This window comes from Rhea americana, unplaced genomic scaffold, assembly GCF_003343005.1.
Source record: "Rhea americana isolate MKP2758 unplaced genomic scaffold, rheAme1 scaffold_15, whole genome shotgun sequence".
Lineage (NCBI taxonomy): Eukaryota > Metazoa > Chordata > Aves > Rheiformes > Rheidae > Rhea > Rhea americana.
Genome location: NW_028185594.1, coordinates 4289009 through 4310235, shown reverse-complemented (window position 1 = coordinate 4310235; position 21227 = coordinate 4289009). Strand labels below are relative to the sequence as shown.

At 43.1% G+C, this 21227-nt stretch overlaps 1 protein-coding gene across 3 annotated transcripts in view; it reads left to right on the top strand.

Annotated features, from left to right (window-relative positions):
• Positions 1 to 19: 19 nt before the first annotated feature.
• KLF7 (KLF transcription factor 7) overlaps positions 20 to 21227 on the top strand; it is a 95952-nt gene continuing 74744 nt past the window's right edge. For all 3 annotated transcript variants that reach the window (XR_014895140.1, XR_014895141.1, XM_085299380.1), the window contains exon 1: positions 20 to 186. Coding sequence is in view for 1 of the 3 variants with exons in the window: in XM_085299380.1 (XP_085155506.1) it covers positions 85 to 186 (102 nt within the window). In the remaining 2 variants the exon portion in view is untranslated. The remainder of the gene's footprint in view (positions 187 to 21227) is intronic.

Sequence of the window (21227 nt, the reverse complement as noted above, 5' to 3'; positions counted from 1 at the left end):
TTTTTTTTATGATCAAAAACAACCCCCTCCAGAGCAAACAAACACACACAAAAGCAGAAAGAAAGGGTTTTGCTCAGCAGCAGCATGGATGTCTTGGCTAGTTATAGTATATTCCAGGAACTCCAGCTTGTCCACGACACCGGCTACTTCTCAGCTTTGCCATCCTTGGAGGAAAACTGGCAGCAGGTGAATCATTTAAATTACTCCTGTAAATCTCTTAAGTGCAGACAGTCGATGCATTGGGGCTGCATTTCTGACTTCATTTTATTTTTGTTCTTTAATTCAGGGTTGGCTTTTTTTTTTGTGTCTGTTGAACGTATATAAATCTTAGGGAGTAATTTAAAAATAAATGATTTTGGGTATTAGCTGCATTTCATTTTTTTCCGCGTGGGTAGACCTTTAAATCTCTATTTTTTTTTTAATTTTTTTGCACTGACAAACTGAGCAGTCCATTGAAATCTGTCTGCCTTCAGTCCTTTCTAAGCACGCACCTGAGATCCGGTGAATTCTTTAGTGTTTTGTTTTTGTGATGACTACTATTTTTATTTTATTTTTCAGCTTAGATTTTTTTGTTATTGTTGTTCTTTTAAGCAAGGCTGATCACTTACCAGCCAGTGCTGACAACTGGCAGCTGGTGGAAACGGAATAGATCACTCTTATTTTCAGGTAATTAGTATATGTCAATAAAAATCCTGGCTTAATTCAGAGATGTGGGGTGGGCAGGTATGTGGACTGAGTAGTAAAAGATTTTAGGATAAATTCTGTAACCGGGGAGGTGACTTTTTCCCTTTTTTTTTTTTCTTTTTTCCCCTTTTTTCTTATTTTCTTTTTTTTTTCCTCTCTTTTTTTTTAGGAGGTGGGAGAAACAGACACTTCTTGCTGCGTCTTAAAACAATGACGCCTTAGGCTGGCTTCAGTAAACCAGTGTGTTTTGAGGCACCATACGATCACTATGTAGAAAGAATTAGGTTATTTTAAAAGGGAGAAATCAAGTATTACAAATACATTAAAATGATGATTAGTGGTATGAATAAATATCAAGGAGAAGAGTAGGTTACAGAGRAAGCAGTTGTGTAAAATCAACTGTGGACCCAAATGCATAGGACTATAAATAGTTATCAGCTAGGATACTGAGGGAAAGGAAAGGTAGGATTCCTTATTATGGCAGGATATCATGAAATATTCCCATTTCTTGATAGGATTTTTTGGCAGAGGCAATACACTAGTCAAAATTCTGTGAACTAGTTGGTGTCCTTTTTTTTTTTTTAAAAAAAAAAAGAAACCAAAAACCCCACTGGTCTGTAGGAATAGTGGAGTGTGGCTGGAGTGACATGTGGTGCTGCTGAAGGCACGGACCCACCAAGAATCGTGAGCCACTGAATTTCACTCTGCAGGAATTCACTTGATCCTGGCTAGTGTAGAGGRTGGCATGTGTTAGTTCCCCACTCACTGACTCTTTGAGACATTCATTTAATTTTCCTTAGGAGTGGTGAGGGGATGAGAAATGTGGGTGGTAGGACTTCAGGAGAGTACTTGGGCTATAGTGGTGACAACCAGCTGGACTGTGGCTGGATCCTTAAAGGTTTACCCTAGTAAAACTGTTTTGTCTTCAGCTTTGTGTCTCTGAGCGTGTGTATACGCACGCTTACTAGAGGGTTATTATCAGCCACATTCAGGATTTCGTTTGCAAAATGACTGATTCAACTTTGCTTTATCCTCCAAGGGGGTGGGGATGCTTTTTGTTAYTAATATTCAGCTTGCACATCCATGATGGTCACATCTGATTTCCTTTTATATTTTTAACATGCTAATTAAACTGAAGAGGTTAATATAATTTCATTAAAAAACCCCACACATTTAATTCTATAGCATCCTTGTTGCTGAATCAGTTACATATTAATAACAGTCCAGACAGTCCAAAGCAAGATAATCTGTTGACATAGCCAGCATGCTTTAGGCAGTACTGTATGTGATACTCTGTCTCCTGCTGCCCTCTTTTACGTGAGGAAGAGCAGCAGTTTGTTTTATACAGCACAGTGTGTCTATCCAATCCCACTGTTATTACTGTGAAATTTAAACTAACACTCTTCTGGTTAAATCCCACTAACTCTCCACATACCTTTGAAAAGAAAAGTTGAAAATAATTTATTACGTTTCCCCTCAAATCCTCTAACCAGTGTGTGATGTTTCATAACATATCCTGTATTTACAGTTTGTTGTTGTTCTTTTTTCCTTGTTGCTTTGCTGCTGGACTCTTTGCAAACAAGGTGGGGGAAGGAGGAGGAGAGGGAAACTGCTGGAGTAGTAGTAGGAGCAGTTAAAGTTGACTGTACAATATGTGCTGTCGTACAGACTTGGCAGACCCACTGACACAGAGACCCTGATTTCATTCCTCTGAATGACTTTCAAATGTAGCCAGGTCTTAAGGATTTATTTACATTAGGCAAACAGTAGCAACTTTGAGACAAAGTGTGTGTGTGTGTGTTCCTAGAAGTGTCCTTTTAAACAGGCAGGCTGCAAGACCCCAGGGAAGACAGCTGACTGAGCACTGACTGATCCCTGCAGGAAGCCTCAGGATTGGGAAGCAGCAGCTTTAGTTTTGAGTGAAAACACTTGAACCGTTCATCCTTCTGCTCTCATGAAGAGCTCTGGCGCAACACCTGTGCTCCACGGAGGCTCCGGAGTGGAGCTTCTCCCRGCAACGGGGCAGCGCCTCCGGGAAATTACTTCAGTCTCTTGAAAGGGGAGAAGTCATTGTTTGGGTCAAGAGCAGGCTTCCTTATCACTTCRCAAGCTCAAGTTGTTTTGTGATTAGCAGGCTACTAATGCTTGCTGTGGAGAGGTTAGTCTGTGACCGTTTTTACTCCTGGAAATGGTGTTCACTGCTGTACCGTAAATATATACTTGCCCCACTGAAAGCTTGACAGCTTTCGGGTGAAAGTGTTGACAAAGTCTGGTCTTCCTTTTCTCCTGAGTCTAGCCCACTCTTTTGTGGGTGCTTTCTGAGGATTATAGAGCTGGGGCAGTTGCTTGTGTTTCCGATTGTGAAACATCAGTCACTCGTGGAGGGCACTGAGAGCAGAGGCAGGTTGCTAATTACTTACATGCAGTCAGCTGATCTCTCCCCCTTTTTCCTTCCCACTGCAAGGGAGGAAGTTTGGTATCTACTCTTTTGACACTTAGTGCTGGAGCTAAATGAGGGCAACTTGGCAATATGTATAGCACAAACAGATTTTAGGTAGGAAGAGATTGTCATCTGCTTATGGAGGTTTCTTTTTTGGGAGGAAAAATACAAACAAAAAGCCCCTCACTCCACATCAAACATAGTTTAAATTTTAAAAGTAGAAATACTTAAAGTGGAAGCTGGAACTGAAGCCGTGATGTGATTGACACTATTTTCGAACACATACTGATGGCAAAGGAGGGCTTGGATTTTAGAYGACAAAAACTTAACTTTACTGTGAGTGTCCTGTTCTCCTTCAGGCAAAACACTTTTGAGGTCAGAAGGTTTTTTTCAGAGTGAGGAGGACAGGATCTCATGAGTAACTTGTAGCACAGGTTCATCAGGAGAGAGAGAACTGCATTTGTTCTCTTTCAGTGGCGTTGATCGACTGTGACACTAAGGGACRTTAAAGAGAGTGGTGGGCTGTGTACATTCAAAAATCAGGCTTTCACTGTACATCAGCATGCTGGTAACCTGAAATTTGTGTGTTTCTGTCTGGTGTTGGTTTCAGCCTTGCTCTAATTGGAGCCGTCCTTATTGCTATCYGTTTCAGCGAGCTGACTCCACATATCTGAACCTGCTGGGGAGGGATTTTGGCACCTGCATCTTTGCTCTTGTGCGGTGTGAGGGTCTCTGGTCACATCTGCTGTTGTTCAGGGATTGTCGTCTGATGTGGCATTCTTGAGATTGGAACCAGACTGCCGGGAGAGACAACAGGAGGTCAAAGAGTGCCTTGTTACTCTGCAGAGGAAGGAAGTGGGTAGCAGGCTGTTTGTTGGGATGTAGTTGTGAGGGGAGTAGTCCATGTGGCTGCACGTGGTCCCACCAAGCACCAAAGAGGGCACCAAGCTGCCAAAAGGGGGAAGGCAAGCGGTGGGATTTGGGATGGGATTGACGCTGACTTGCTGTCTGTTCCTTACACTGACCCTCACTACATCATTTGAGTGATCATTAGGAGATCAGTGTGCCGAGGGCATTTTCTGTAGCCAGGTATGTTTTTTCATARGCATAAGATTTCAAGCTACCTCTACTATCCTTCTTAGCACCTGTGGGGAGCTTGGGACTCACTATCCCTGTGTGCAGAGGGAGGTCTGATCAGGAGACATCTTTGGGCTCTCTTCATTTTCTGTTGGGGGCCATTGGGCAGCCTTTAGCATGGTGATTTCTATAATATCAGTACAGGAGTGCAAAGAGCAAGTAGATGCACAGGGTGACTGTGCACGTGACTGATTCAGGAGATTTCTGAAACAAGCAGGGTATAGGTGTCGAATCTGAGCTTACGGATAGATCCTCTGAAAGACAGCCAGCTTTTCACACGTGTATCATTGGGCAGAATAAGTCTTACTGGCTGGCAGAAATGGGAATAGAATTGTATTTTTTTTGTTAACCATTACCTGGTAAGGTTTTCTCTTGCCTTGATTGACCCAGTTACTCTTAGCTACAGTAAGCTGTGATCTTTCCAAGCAGAAGAGAGGCTGAAATTGCCTGTAAAGCACAGGGTTAAGGAAACATTTGTTTTGTTCTTGGCTCTGCGGCAGAGTCTTCTTTCCACATCTTTGAGCACACCTTCAAGCCTTAGTTTCCCCTTCTCTGAAATGACTGACAGCAGTAACGCTAAGGCACAGTCTTTGTGGGACTGGGAGGTTGAATTGACCCATTCTGGCAAAGTGCTTTGAGATTTTYGTGCTGTGTGGGAGCAGAGTATCCCAAGGTGACTAATCTAGCAGAGCTCTGTTGCATCTTGATTCTGACTTCTGTTTGGCAGACAGGGTCATTTTCAGGCCTATAGCAAAAATTTCCACTGCTACTGAAAAGAAATAAATCACGCTGAAGAACATTCCTGCCTCCCCATCGTCTCCATTGTTCTAGTTTAATGGCATAGTTGGCCACTACATAAACTAAACCATCTCTTTTAATATTGCTATTTCATCTTGGTTCCAGTCACAGTGTAACACATTTCTTAAGTGCTTATAGTACATCATGACTCTTGAGAATAACTTGCAGAAATGGTTGCCTTCCAAGAACAGCCACATGTGTAATGCAGTGTATTTCAGACTCTGAGCTCTGGTGTGTTTGTACCTGCAGGTTCACTGCTTGCTCCATGTGCTGAAAGCAAGCTCCTGTCACCTTATAGAAAGAAATGGGGAGGGAGGAAAGACAAACAAACCAAAACTGCTGTCTGTGTTGTTTTCTGATTCCTTAATTACAGAATCTGCTGTTACAAATGATTATTTCTTAGTGCTGTGAAAGCGTAGAGCTCTACAAACCACATTATAAATGTTAAATAGCTTATTTTATGTATGACTTACAGCATGTGATTTTTGAAAGGGGTAGATGTCTTTGATGCACAATCACAACGTGGGTACTAAATTAGAAAATATTTTCTCTTATTTGGTATGCTTTAACCTTCCCCCCCCCCCGAATCACTCATGGCCTTATGTCCTATTAAACAGGCAATACATATATAAGAGCATACTGYGTAAAAATCATGATATATAGCTAGTTTGCAATGTGATACTTCCATGTGGAAATGTCAGAAGGTCTTCAGTTTCATATAGTAATTTTACACTTAACGCTTTTCAAGGTGGAGGCAAATGGTCACTTCTGGATATTCTCAAATTCTTTGAAGCTTTGTCAAATGATTCTCCTCTGAGAAGGGTCTCGTGTATTGGTTGTCCATTCTGTATTAGGAAATGTGTTACTGGGATGTGAGAGGAAGCTGCTTTTATTTCAGTCTGTAGCTGCATATGAAGAACCTTGCTTGCAATTGTCAATATAAAACAAAGGAATTTTGCTCACTGGCTGAGCAGCATTGGTGCTCAGTATGCTAAGCAGTGGGTTAGTACTACATCATCTCATACCAGGTCTGTCACGTCCTGCAGAGGAAGAAAAACTGTAAGCATTTGATCACCACACTCAAAACATCAGCAAAAGTTATTCACAGCTATTGTAATTGATGGGAGTTTTCGTCTTTGATGATAAAGCTGAATTCCAGGGTTAATTAAGATGTTTTTAAGCGTGGTGCTGAAGCCCTCTTAGTTTCCCTTCTGTTTTTCTGGACTCTCAAGTTCCTCTTGCTCATTCTTTCATGTATGAATCTACAACACCCTCACCACTTTCAAACTCCCAGCAATGCTCAAGAGCTGAGGGTGTCATTTCTGTGGCTCTTTGCAGGCTTAAGTCCCTGCCATAGTCCGTCTCTGAATTTCTTCTCCCCACAGGTCCTCTTTTTACTATTGATAACAGCTTCTGTCTTCATCCAAATTAACTTGGATTTGAATTTGYATGGGTCAGTTGATTCTGTAACAAACAAACAAAAAAGACCTGCCAGGGAAAGAACCTCCCCTCCACCCATATTTTTCTGGGCRGAGAACAGATTTGCAGTGTAGATGTTACAAAGGAATGTTTCCCAGCCTGATGCTGTTGTGCTCAAGACCATCCTATTTTTTTTCCTTTGGTTTCTGTCTTGGTAGGTGTTACACATGCTCTGCGTGTCTGAGTCTGGTGCTCTCTTGACTGGATCTCCTTTCCAGCATTGGCACTTTGAATTCAAAAATCACATGCCTGGTTCCCAAAACACTATAAGATTGTCTTTAAAAGCAAGGACTTTTTAAATTCGATGTTCTTTTCATTTTCTTTGTTTCTGAGCCATTGAATATTTATTTTACTGTCTTTTTCTCTTAAAAAAAAAAAAAAAAAAGGGAAAAAGAAAAGCTGGGTTTTCAGGCAATTAGATGACTGCGTGAGTAATAAGAAAATGCCAGCTATTGTGAGGGCTACAGCTTAAGCTTGCAAGCCGGCAGCACTGAGATAAAGCACATGTTGGAGGGAGGCTGCATGTGGCTGTGGTAGCTGGGCTGCGCTAGCTGTTGCTGGTCCAGCAGCAGCTGGGGAAGAAGTCTGCCTGGCTGTTCAGGTTGCTAGGCGGGTTGTGAGAGCAGGACTCAAATCTCATTTCCCTTCGTAGAACAAATTGCTTCAGTCTTTGTGCTCAAAGATACTTAGGCATTTTGAATTTCACCAAAAAGCCAGAACCTTTGCTTCTCAGTTTTTCAGTTATGAAATTATGATAGCAGCAGCTTCTGCTTTTCTCACAGAGGTGCTGTGAGGATAAGTATTAATATCCGAGGTGCTCAGGTACCATGGCTGGAAGCAAGAGGGGATTGTTTAAGTACATGGGGAAACAGCCAGCACCCTCAAAAGTATGCTGTTACAAATCCCTGCCATTTTAGTTCATATATTTGCAGTGATATGTGCTGAAACTGTAGGACAGCTCCCCTCTCTGAGAACCCTCAGCTAGGTTTAGGATTGCCTGTGTTAAAAATAAAATAAAATAAAATGTCTGAAAAGTGAACTTAAATTCCCCTTCTCTGAAATGTGTGGCAGCTTTGAAACAACTTGCATGTGGAACTACTTTGACCCCACCTCTAGGTTTTTGAAAGAGGTGTCAAAGAGGAGTTGGGTGTAGGAAATTCAAGCATGAAGGCAGGAAATTTTTTGTTTAAAGGGTTTAATATATTAGCAAGCTGCTCTGATGCTCTTAATGCTTTTAAAGCAGGTAGTTTTTCTCTCCCCCTTCTTTCACATGAAGGATCCTTTCTGATCCAGGACATTTCTGCTCGGTGCAACTGTGTATGCATTACATGTGCTATTGTTTAGAGAAATACTAAGATGTGTGGGGTAAGATTTTACAATATGCACTAAAGAATCTGAGTCACTTATGCATAGACTGCATATTAATGCTTGCTGAAGGTCCTGCACTTAAGTGTCATAGTAGTTTTGAGCACGGTACTTATAGACCATGTCTCCCATTACCTATTCCTGTTGAGTTATTTCCCAGCGTTATGGATCTGACTACAAAGCTAGGCTTTAAATCATACATGAGGGTCAACAGCTCTCGCTTTGCAAGGGCTAGGAAAGTAGCCACTGACAAAGGCAAGCTTGATGTTGATGGGGAGGCACGTGAAGAAGGACACTGGTTTGTGAGAAGCTCTTCTGAGACATTCCAATTAATGTCCTGATTTACAAATCCTGCTCTTAAATCTGCAGCCTCCCAAGGTCAGTTTTAAAGGGACATTGGCATAAGGTTGACTTCTGATCACGATGGAGCTTTGTAAACAAACATCTTCTGACAGAAACTGCAATCAGTGGCAGGATCTCCATCCATATAACAAAAAAAAAAAAAAAAAAAAGGGGAAGAGGGGTTTGTGTCTTTTGGACAAGATTGTCTTGCCCACCTGCTGTCTTTGCAGTTCTGACAAAGCAGTATTTTTCCGTCTGAAGTAAAAGTGACTGGAAATCAAAGTGAAAATGACTTTGTTTGGATCGAGTGGTGAGGAGAGATGCATGCGGCATGACAAGTAAATTAGATTTTAAAATGCTTTCACTACTAATAGGCTAATATGCTGTTAGGCATTTGTTTTTAATCCTGACTCTTCAGTGGGCAAAGTTCATTTTCAAGCATGAGGAAAGTTCTCGGATTTGTAAACATTTGCAAGTTTGTCCCCTTGCTGGTTCGTCTTGACTCCCAGCCCAGAAGGAGGGACCAGCRTCCCACTGAATTCCTTTGTGCTGGTGAGGGGGAAGCAGGGAACGGCCTTCAGCTGCTTGCCTTTATTTCCCACCAGGGCTGGAGCGAAAACAAAGGTTCCAGTGAGCAAAGGCCACAGTGAAAATGTTTAGTGGGTGGAAGAGTAGAAGGGGTGAGAGCTGCTCGCATCTGCTTGCTCTTTACACTCAAAATGGACATTGTCCACAGCACAGCACTGCAGCTGTGAAGTTAGAGACCTCGGTTAGAATCCTTTCTGTGCTTGATTAAAGTTTGCCCTTCCAGGTTCCATCTTGGATATGGGAACTTTTGTTGATGACATGGTGGATCTAAACCCAATCTATTCCACTGAAACACTTTAGATTTAACAAAAATGTCCTTTTCTTTTTTTCACTGGAGAATCTGATGGAACTGTTTCAGTCAGTTCCTGGAGCTTTTACTGAGGGCCTGGCCCCATCTTCTGTGTGAGATGCTTGGCTTGGCTAACGCCTTCAGTGGAAAGCTTTCTACTTTACAGGTGTCCACTGTAGCCTTCTATTTCAGGTCTTGAGCATCTAACACTTGGTTCATTTTTCCCAGGTAGTATCAATTTGGAGAGTAAAAGATATCTCCACTCTGTGCAGCCCTTAACTCTCTCACATCTTTTGAGCACTGCAGCCACAACGCTGCCATGATGCCACAGGCAATAGCTAATCACTTCTGGTCCCTGACCTGGGACTGCTCTCCCTCCCTGCATGAGTGTGTTGGTGTGTGAATGTGCGAGCGTGATGCAATCCCACCTCTTCCTAGGCTCACCCTCCACGAGCACCGCTGGGTTAGCCTGAGGTCTGAGGTGCCTTGCRTCCCAGGGTGCAGGGTGAGATGAGCAGCTCAGTGCCTTGTTCATTACTTGTGATTGCATAGTGGTTTTAAAAAGTACCAGCCCTGCAGAGCCAACTGTCTCCAASAAACTGATGAAAAGTACTTCTAATCCTGGTTTGGGGTTTGTTGGTTTTCTTTTTCTTTTCTTTCTTTTGGCCTTCCAGATCAGCCTGGAAAATTTATGCTGTGCTGAAGAAAACGTTCCACTCATCTGCAAGCTACTAACAGCTGCTGTGTGAGTAATAAAATATGGAAAAGGAAGGGAGAGGGGAGAAGAAAGATGGGAGCTAGTAGTTCATATGGAAAGCATCAGGCGAGAAGTGGCTTTGTTTCCAACACATGGACAGTGGAGAGACTGCATTTGCTGCTTGGTGGAAAATCTGTGCCAGTAAAAAGAAACCTCCTTCATTAGTGGCTAGCTCAGATGGGGAGGAACTTYGGTGTTCATTGCTTTTATTTTTAGTTTTGTCTACATTTTAAAATGATAAGGGAGAGACAAAGGGCATTGGACTGACTGTCTGAGATCATGACCAGTTTCAGCAACAGCTCTTTCCTCTCCATCTGATGCTTCTCTCCCAGTTCAGTGTGGTTCTGTCACAGCTCTCCCTCAGGTATTCATAAGCTATGTACCAGAACCTTAAAGTAGTGGTGAAAAAATGAAGTTGCTGAATACCAGTTTTTTTAGCAAGGTGCATGTTCTTTTTGTTTGYTTTTGCATTTTGATCRTTTGGGAGAATGTAAGGTTCTGTTTGTAGGCTTTTCTGTACAACCAGAGAAACCAGAAGCTTATTTTTGGTGTTGAGAAGAGTAGTTCTGATGCAACCAGGTGCCTCTGAGAATTGAGGCTTTAAGAAACCTATGAGAGAGCAGGGGACTTGCAGTAAATAATGAGAGTAAGGGGTGTTTCCTGTCTGATCAGACTAGAGGAAGGGAGCAGTAACAACAGCCAGAGGTTTCTGGTGTCTTGAAAGGAGAGCTAGGCTGCTCTAGGTGTTGAAATGAAMCGGTGAAATAGCTTGTAAAGTGCTTCTGTTACGAGTTTGAGAATTTTAGGGTAAGTAGATGTCACATGGTGTTGTACAAACACAGTCTAGGGTAGTTTCCAACTATGTATCACAGGAAAACAGCATAGCATAATGTTCATTTTCAGAACATCCCTTAGCTTTCCTGTGTTTTTAAAACAAAAATAGAGATTTCTGTATACAGCATTTGAAAAATAGAAGCACCTGCTTTAATCTGGGAGGTTTTGTAGAGGGAATATGTCTCTTTTGTCCATTTAAGGTCAGGAGCAGCTTTGCTGTTACTTTCGTTAAAGACAGCATGAAACCTTTTGGGCACAGGCTGAAGTCTCTGACTGCAGTGATTTCCTGAATGAAGATGTTTTCTTGAATTAGTGCCTCACAAATTATGGTATTTGAGGGTTAAACAAACCAGTTTGTATAGCATAGCTCCCTTGCACAGCTCTGCATGCCTCCAGGACTTCTAGGGCCATTACACAGCGCTAGTGTGCTAGTTCTGAGTCGTCAGAATAACTCATGCTCTCTGTTTAGTCAGCCTTGGTTTTCTACTTATTTAAGAGAGTTTTTGTTTTCCAAAAGTGATTCCTTTATAAATCTTTCTTCAATCCTGGCAGGTGAGTTTTGGAGTACCTAGTTTAAATATTCGTTATTAAATATGTCTAATTTGTCTTGGACTTTCTGAGTTTGGTTTGTTTTTTTGAATACATGAAACAAGTCACAGTGTTTTGGGGGGGGGGGAACAGAAGAATCTAGGTGTTGAGGTCTTCCTAGTATGAAGGAATTAGTAAGTGGATGGCTTTCCAACATATTTTCTCGGTGCTGAGGAGAAGAACAGTAGGTGCATGTAGCCCTACAAAGGCTGCATTGGGATTTTGTTTTCTGGCGTTAGAAAATCACATCACTTTTTTTTTTTTTTAAAAAAAAAGGGAGAGCAAGGGAAGCAGGTTGTGGGAGGTGTTTTACTCCTAAGTACCTTGAACTTCCATGACTTTTAGAGAAGGCTGAATGCTTGAATCTTCCAAGACTTGAATGCCTGTTAAGCTGGACATGGATTGAAGACTCCTAAATTGAAGACTCCTCCTCACTGGGACTGTCTCACATAGCTGTCACTGCTTGAAGGTAATCTATACCAGCTGTAAGGCCTTTAATTTAGTCTTCAGCTGTAAGGCSTCGTAACTCAGTAATACAGTGTGTCTTGTTTGAGCAAGCTACRTATCTCATCACACATTGCACTGTGATAAAAGACGGGAATTTCTGTCTCCTATTTCTGTGTATTTGATTGGAACAGATCAGGGAAGTCTTTGACAGTCAGTTCTCAACCACTTTTTCTCTTTGTAAATGGGAACAGTAGTAACCACTTCATGTTCGGGGTTTCAGATCAGCTAGTGAGTCAGCTGCTGGGCTTATGCAAACTGATGCAGATATACCAAAGTTACAGTGGTGTTACACTGATGTACACTGGCCCAATGTCTGCAAAGTCACTTAACACCTTTGAGAGGAACAGTCTATATGAATCCCAGCTATCGTCAGRATGTGGAATAAATATCAGGATGTGGACAAAAAACAGCACATTTTAATGATTTGATTAAAACAATATTGCTCTTCTATGGCTCTCATAATTATACTTCTGGTGGTATCTGGAAGTGGAGATATTTAAGTACCATAGTGAGAGAGTACTTTTTTAAAAAAAAATATTGTGCAATAGGCCCCTAGGTTGTCCTCTAGCTATATTGGCTTATTTCTGTTTTATAGTGAGTGTGACCTTTGGCGTCCTGTAAATACCATTTCTCCCCCCACTTTCAGCTAATAAATAATGGAAACTATGCCAGATTTTTTTTTTTTTTTTCCGTGAATGGGTGGGAGGTCTCAAGCGGCCCTCTTTAACACAAAGAATATAGCATGGTTTATTTGCTCTGTTTTTTCAAATGAAAATATGGGGGTGGAAGGGGAAGAGAAGATTTTTGTAAACTCTAAACGTTCTCTCTCCAACACTGCAAGGTAGGATGATGTCTGGTGTGGGCACTGGTTCCCCCGTGACAGTATTACCCATCTGTGAAATGAAGACAGATGTTTCTGAACAGTCTCAGTGCATGGAAAGACTGAAGGATCCCATTCTGATTTGCCCTCAGGTCTTTCATATYCAGCACTGGAAACCGACCTGAAAGTGGACATAAATGAGTGTTAAAGAAACCTCTCATGTGATTCCATAGATTGTGTCATTCAGGAGTGAGGCTAAATGATTATAATGGTCCTTTCTGGCCTTAAAATCTGCTTCCTTAAGTAAGTCCATGTCAAGGTCTTTTTGCTCTATTTTAATAATGCCAAAAAGCTGTAATGTAATTTTGAGTCACATGTTATTGAAGGGCACATGTGTGCATACTGGCGGGCAACCAGCTGTACACGTTTCATTCATAGAATCCATCATACATGTATTGTGTTGGAAATGTGCCTCAAAGGAAAGGCTGTTTCTGCATAGTGAAGGTGGTAGAGGTTCAGGAATAGTGTGCACATGATGAAAAGGTGTTTTTGGTCACTACCAGCAAGAGTAAACTGTGCCTATAAGCAGATCTGGTCCAGAAACACACGGGTGCACAGAAATTAGTACTGAAAAAAAAAAGATTCTTTTGCTCACATGCCATTTCTTACTGTATGCTTTGCTGGTGCTTTCCAGTCTCATTTGAAATCCACCTAGCTTGTGGCCATGCTGCTTGCTTTGGAAGTGTGCATTCCCCTCCTCTAATGCAGGGAAGGAATATCTAGAAGACTACTCTCTCTTTCCCAGTTGAATCATGTTCCTCACCCACCCCTCTCGCTTCCTCATAAGTCCATCAACTTGTTGGTGTTGACCCCCTGTGTGGGGGGCTGTGTGGTGCGTGACTCTTTTTCACACTCATTATCTATATTAACTCTTCCAAGGATTTTTAGCTAAATATGAAATGAGATCTCTGCTCATTGACTGGAGATTCTAATGCTGGTTGGGGAACAGACATGATGAATAGTCATAAATATGCATGTCCTTTGCAGTTTTGCTGTACTTTGTCTGCATTCACTACAAGTTGCCTGTTTATCAGGTACTAACAATGTATCCCCCAGACCATATTGATCTGCTCTGTTTTATCTTACTTTTCTGACTTTTTCAGTCTTACTGGATCCCTGCTTTGTATTTATGTACATATTATGTTGCTGTTTCTTCCATAAATGCATTAATTTGTCTTTTTCCAAATTCAGTCTCATGGACTGATTTCCTGCCCCTGTGTGGGTTTCTTTATAAATTGCCTCTCTCAGCTAGCATCACAAAAAGCATTACCACTTCCTCCTTGAGCTCTTTTCCCTGTTTTTCTTCACAATGAAAGCCTTTTATAAGTTTCCTCAGTTTTCTGATTTGTTTTTATTAAGCTTGTTTTTGTAGTTGAGGGGCTGCAATTCATCAAAGTAACTGGAAACAAAATAAATAATGTCAAATGTTTGTTTGTTTGTTTAACAAAGCAGGTCAGACTTTAAATAGGATGGAGTCAAAAAGGTGCTGATGGTTGAACTTGATAGCAAGCACTGAGAATCAGCTCCTATTGACAGCGAGTAGTGGAATATCTCAGCACTTTAAAGAGCCTAAAAATACAAATTGCTGGTGATTGAAAATCATATGTTTATATTAGTAACTGAAAGAGTAGGGTCACTGCTGTTGGAGTTCCTGTGCCGTGTTTAGAAAATAATATCCATATGCTGACAATTAGTTTTGGTTTTCTTGTTCTTGCAGTTGGTAGTTGTGAGGCGGGTATTTAACGTAGATCTTTTGGAAAGTCCCCTTGAATTTCTCTGCCAAGCTAGCACACTTCTACCCTTTCCTTCAACAAAGGGAGCTACTTTGATGTGAGCAGATAGCAGGGTGGGCAGCCAGGTCCCACCATCGTCATGCGGAAGGGGGCTCCTCTGCCACTCACAACCCCAAACACCATCTCATGGTGCAGAAAGTCCATGGCGGGTGGCCATGGTGGCCTTGAGCAGGACAGCCCCAGAGCCCTGTTGCTCTTAGGGGYGGCATGAGAGAGCACTTCAGCTGCTGTGACACCCCTGTGCTGACCCCCCAGCGGAGGAAAGACGCCAGCGTCATTATTCAGGTGCCCTAGGAGCTGGGGGAGTTGGCAAGGCCATCAGGTCCTGTCGTGAACATTAATCCTCCTGGCCATCAGTGTGGACTAGCCCTGCTAAGCTTTGAGGGAGGGAGTCCTGGATGCTGTTTGTGAGCTAGAACTGTCCCTGGTGTTCCCACATGCTGCGCTGCAAAGCCCTGATCCTGTAACATGCAGCGTCTGGAAAGGAGCCGTTTCCACCTCTCCCTGTGGCTGTCATTGCTGAGTCAGTGCTGGGCAGGCAGTTTCGGCCTCATCGCAAGGCCACTGGAATCGATGGAAATAATTCCTCTGAATTCAAGTGCGTTCTGGACTGAGCCCAAGAAAGGCAGGACCAGCATGTCCAGGCCTCGTTGCCTTAAAGGGGGATCTGACACAGCTGCTAGCGTAAAGCAAAGGACCCTCCCTGCTTGAGTTGGGGGGGAAGTGTTGGCTGTTCTGAGCTGCAAGACACTTTTTGGTTTGCTTGGCTGCTAACCTCAGGTTGTCGGCCTTCTCCGTGTGTTTGCCCACTTGCTACTTTTAACTGTCTCCCCTCCTTCGAGGCTGCTTGGGCTGTTTGCATGGGAGTTTTGCAAAGAAATATTTTCCGGCTGTTTCAGATGTGTGCTGCTCTTTTCTTCCTGCGCCGGAGAGAATGTGCATAGCCCATACAATGTCTGTCGCAATTACAACAAAACAGTGGGGCCTCACTCAATGAGCTGCACTTGAGGCTGAGGGTGGCGGAGCTCCTCGTTTATGCTAGGCTCTGCTCCCATAGGAGCTGCTCACAAAAACTGTACTCTTTCTCCCCTCTGAGCAGGCTTTTAAGAGACTGTCCTCTTTGAGGAGTGTCAACAAAATAGTCTCACAGTTGAAGTTACTGCTCCACTGGCAAAAAGAAATAAAATTATCCCATGGGATAGAAAGCATGTTTTTTGAAGTGTGTGTATTCACCTAGTAACATGCAGGGAGCAGGTGTTTAAAATGGAGTTCCTGGTCATGCATCTGCATTAGCAGTTTTATCAAGCACAGATGCTTTCACAGAATAGGGATGAGCAGTGGGGAGTTCCTGCTGTGAGTATCTTTAAGCTGTGTCTGTGTGGAACGTGAGGACTGTAGAGAGCCATGTCCTAAATAATGTATGGTTGCTAATGATCCTGCAGAATAGCATGTAAAAGGCCAAATGCTTTAATAGGAATTAGGGAATAAAAACGAAGAAAGGACCTGCTATAACGAGGTGTCACGTGACACTGTCCTTAGACTTAATGGTGTGATTGTAGTGGTCCACATCCTGGGTGTTTTCCTCCATTTAGTGACTTCCTGGAAGAGTTGAAAATGCAGGGACATGCAGAAAATCCACATCCAGATGCTAATCAGTATGAAAGTCCAAATTCTGAGGTAAAATATGAGAAAGAAAAAACAAGAAAATTAGAGGTAAGCATACCCATATTTCAGTACAAAGGACTAACAGTGAGGAAGGCCTTTTTTTTTTTTTTTTTTTTTTTCCTCCTGCCAGTGAATTTGTGTTATCTGGTCCAGCAGTACCCTAATAAGCTGAAGACCTGGTACCTACAGTCTTGCAAACTAACCTTCACTTGCATTTTGGGGGTCTCAGATTTTCCAGAAGCAATGACAGAGTTGTCTCAGCAAAGGAAAAAACATACAGATTTCTCCATGACCCAGCATTTTAGAGCATTCGGATATCTGTCTGATTTAATAGTTGAGCTTTGAATGGATAGGATGTTTTTCAGTCATTTCAGTCATTGCACTCAGAGAGCAGGGGAACTGTATCATGTCTGTTTTACAGGCTGGGAAATTGGGACAACTGAGGGCTCTGTTGTCATTGAGAGGAAGTTGGGAGTGGAGCTGGAAAAGAATACCAGTTCCCTGATCTCCATTTTAATTAAATTCTTTTTGCAATTATCTTCCCTGGCAGTTTAGCTGAGGGAATGCGGTCTAGCAGAGGGATTTTGGCTGCAAACTTGACAGGAATATTTTTCTGGGCCAGATTCTTGCTTAGTGTAAATTAAGTTAACTCCGCTAGCTACAATTGCAGTAGTAGCAATTTACTCCTCCCTCTGAGAATCTGGACTTGGTTTAGAGGCAGTGGGCAGTGTCATATAATTTGTTCTTTTTAATTTTAGTCTGTCTAGACACTTCTACAGCACCCCTTTTTGGGAGAGTTTTGTGCCAGCAGTTTCTCTGGTGAGAGAAACTTAGTAAACACAGTGTGGAGATGGCCTGGTGTGTGTTCAAGCTCAGCATTTCCCCTTCCTGCTGAAGGATTTGGCTTTGGTAGCCTTCATGTTTTTATGTTGGAGAGATGATGGAGGGGTTCATGACAGGATTTGTTCTCTGTGGGGGGGATGTGAGTCTATCATTTTCCCTCATTCTGACTATGGGTTGTCCAAGTTGAGTGCTGAGGGAAGATGGCTGGTACAGATGCAGCATTTTTGCAGTGGTTTCTTCCTAGCAGTGGATGAAACACCTCTCTCTGGTGTGTAGGAAGGTCCTTCTTCTGGTTTTAAAGGCCATTTGCTGGTCCTGCTGTTTATTATTACAGTCACCCCTTCTTCCTGTGCTGTCAGGATTTACCATTAGCCCTTTAGCTTCTCTGTTTTGCTTTTTTCCCACCCTGGGAAACCACCTGGGGTAGGTGTGGGGAGACTGTACTCTGCATGGCAGCTCTCTAGCATTCTTCACACTCATTGTGCAGTGCACACAGCACCTAGTTCTTGCAAAATGCCTAGACATCACTGGCCATGGTTAAACAGATGATGAGTTAGGATTGTTTTCCTTACCCTTCCATTCTCTTGCCAGTTCCTCTGTTGCTCACCAGGATTGTCTCTAAACTGTGTTCATCAAGAGCCAAACACAGAAACAGCATGATTCTAACTGGGGCTTGGAAGCGGTAGCAACATACCTTTTCCTACTGTTATTTCTCTTTAAATACACTTGACTCATAACTCTTAGTCTTCATAGTTCACTTTACGATATTTGCTGTTCATAAAATCCCACCTTTTGAAGTGGTGGTGTTAATTACCTATGTATATGTGTCTGCACCCAGTCCACAAAAGGAAGGCTTTCTATGACTTCAGAAAAAAAGCTTGAAGGTAGGGATCCTAAAGTCATTAGGAAACAAAATTTCTTTTTGAAACAAACAAAAGCACACACTATTTATGGGATCTCATGTGATTTCTGAGCTTGGTCAGTTCTGATGAAGCCAGGCTTTGCCAAAAAAGCAGCTTGCGTAGAAATGAGTAGCAGGTTCTTCATGCAAGGTATCAGTTTTGAGAAAGACATTTCCTGTTGTGAACTACTGTAGGAATTTGCTTCCCACCTGCTGCACTCAGCAGAGGCAAGAACCTATGGCTATGTTCTTGTAAGGTATTGTAGTGTTGTTAATGCTGCTGTATTGATCACCTTGGTGGTCTTGGTCACGAGGGACACCTGGGGGGGTTTAGTTTTGATTCTTAACCCTATGCCTCCTTAAGGGCATTTTCCAATCCTTTCACTAGGTAAAAGGTGTTCTGTGCTTTATATCCTAGCCTGCAGGAAAAATGCTTTCAAAAGATTTCTTAGTGTCCTACTATCCATTGTGTCTCATTTCTGTTTTCAGGGGTTCCACCTTACTCCCACTCAAGAACTGGCCCAGTCTCCAGTTTTAAAATGCTTCTCAGCAAGCTAATTTTGTGCCCTTGGAGAACTCCTCAAGGAGCATGTAAGTGCTGCTGGAATGTGGATAAACACAGTTACGGGAATAGGAGAGGTTTCCTCTTTGCTTAGAAAGTGAGCAAAACATTGGTAAGAACAGAGCATAGAAGGAAAACATGTGCAGGATGGTTTTGTTTCCACCCTCCCCCTCCAGGCTGATACTCATGACCTTGTTAAAAAGATTGGCATGCTTCAGAGACTGCACGTGGTCATTTTTAAGTGTAGAGAGAAACCAAATGTGGCTTTTATTTTTCCATCTGATAATTTGCCAGTTGCAGGTTTTACTTACAGAAAGCTCTGAGTAGTCTGAGGAGAACATGGTCACCTTGATATTATATTTATGAGTAAAAATGACATGAGGCAAAGAAAGCTCTTACCTCTCATAGAATCAGTAAGATTGGAAGGGACCCCTGGAGATCATCTAGTCCAACTTGCCTGCTCAAGCAGGGTCACCTAGAGCACGTTAGACAGGGTTGCCTCCAGGCGGGCCTTGAATATCTCCAGAGAAGGAGACTCCACAACCTCTCTGGGCAACCTGCTCCAGTGCTCCGTCACTCTCACAGTGAAGAAATTCCCCCTCRCGYTCAGGGGGAWCTTCCTGTGCTTCARTTTCTGCCCATTGCCTCTTGTCCTGTCACACGGGACAACTGAAAAGAGTTTGTCCCCGTCCCCCAGACACCCTCCCTTCAGGTACTTGTACACATTGATAAGATCCCCCCTCAGTCTTCTCTGTCCCAGGCTGAAGAGGCCCAGCTCCCGCAGCCGTTCCTCAGAGGGCAGATGCTCCAGCCCTCTGATCATCTTGGTAGCCCGACACTGGACTCTCTCCAGTAGCTCCATGTCTCTCTCGTACTGGGGAGCCCAGAACTGGACGCAGTGCTCGAGATGAGGCCTCCCCAGGGCTGAGTAGAGAGGCAGGATCACCTCCCTAGACCTGCTGGCACCACTCTTCCTTGTGCAGCCCAGGAGACCATTGACCTTCCTTGCCACAAGGGCACATTGCTGGCTCATGTAAGGAGGACTTTTAATGCAGTTTTTGCTTCCAGGAATGCTCTGTTACTTGTGGGGAAGGGACACATTAACACTCCTTGCAGAAGGCCTGAAATGCCTGGAGACACTCAGGGGCTTGCAGGATCAGTGTGACTTCATGCTTCTTTGACAGGTGCGGTGAGATCAGTGCTGTGCAGTGATAGGACATCTGCAGAGCAGGGGATACCTGTAGTCTTGGCAGGAAGGGTTAGAAACATTTTAAATGAAGAAAATCTTATGTGCAACTCCCATTGTGCCTTCCTCTGGCAGTGGTGGGAGTATCTCCTCTGGGATGCTCATGCTGCTCTCCTGAGGGGAATCTGTACATTTACAAGTGCTGTGTTGGCCTCTGAAGGGTCTCAGGGTGGCACCAGAGTCACGAGTGGTGCCTGAAAAGTTGTATCCTGAGCATATAGGCTGCTAAGAGTGCCAGCTCTAGCTGAAGCAGCTGGGCTCTTCCAGCTGTGTTTCCATCACTGCATGTTTCGAGTTTATTTCTCTCCCATGTTGAATCTCGGATCCTGGACTGCTGAGACTGATGCAGATCCCTCAGTCAGCCCCAGGCATGGCTAGGAATTTTGGCTCTCACTTCAGCTCTGATATCATTGTAACTGCTTGGAAAGTGGAGCCTGCTGGAGACAAAGCGGCAAAATGCTCCCAGGAATGTACCCTGTGAAGCAGAGGCTCTCAGCCTGTGGTCTCTTGTGCTGCCCCTCCTCTCCTAGCATAAAGGTTATCTTTGTATGTTTATAACCAAAATAAAATTGCAGCTCCTGAAAGCTATAATTTGTACTTGGGGGAACATAATGTTTGTGTTTAGCTATTGCAGGGATTGTACCAAAGCATAGTGACAGAGGTCTGAAAGTGTTTAGGATGATGACAGCTGGCAACAGACTCCGCCTTTGGGGGCTACTAAAAACAGCTTTAGATGAACAGTATTGATGGTAAACAAAATGACAGGAAAATGGAAGATTGATTGCACCATGAGGAAGAGAACCCCTGTTCTCCAGCGCGAGAAGCTGTTCTTGCTCTGTGACAAAGCCCAGGTTCCTGCTCTTCCCCTTCCCACAAACCAAGCCAAGAAAGTCTGGCTGTGATCTTCCAAGTCGTGACATTGGAGACTTCCATCCCATCTCAAAAAGACAATAGAGGGAAGGAATGGTATACAGAAGACCCACAAAGCAGGCTTATCTCGGGAGATGCTATATAGGCCAAAATAGATATGACAAAGAAAAATCAGAGTAAGACGCTTACGGTAAGCTAACTTACATTTTTTAAATGTCTGAGTTGGAAATATGCCAGATAACAGGTCTGCTGTTTGGATTACAATGACTACAATATGTATTTCCTCTTGGAACATACTTCCACTTCCTCCTTGTTGGTAAATGACTTTTGTTTGTTTCCTTTCTGGAGAGTAGTGAGGGATCCTAGTTGCCTGCAGTGCATTGGAGCAGAGAATTGGAGCTGTGTATGGTAGTTTAATTAGTAGGATTGTAGTACCTTGAGCATGACGTCTTCCAAAACACAGCATCATCATTTGGGCCTTTTCATTCCTGAGAAAGGTGTGTGTTGAGTTTCATTTAGTTTAGTCAGTAAGGATGCTTAAGGATGAGGCTGGAAAGCCAAAGGCCTCATTGAGAGCCTCTCGGCAATGTAGAYGCAGGCAGAATGGATGCTAAAAGCCGTGTGGTGTTGTCAGCAGAGACCTGCCTTGGGCTGGAGTT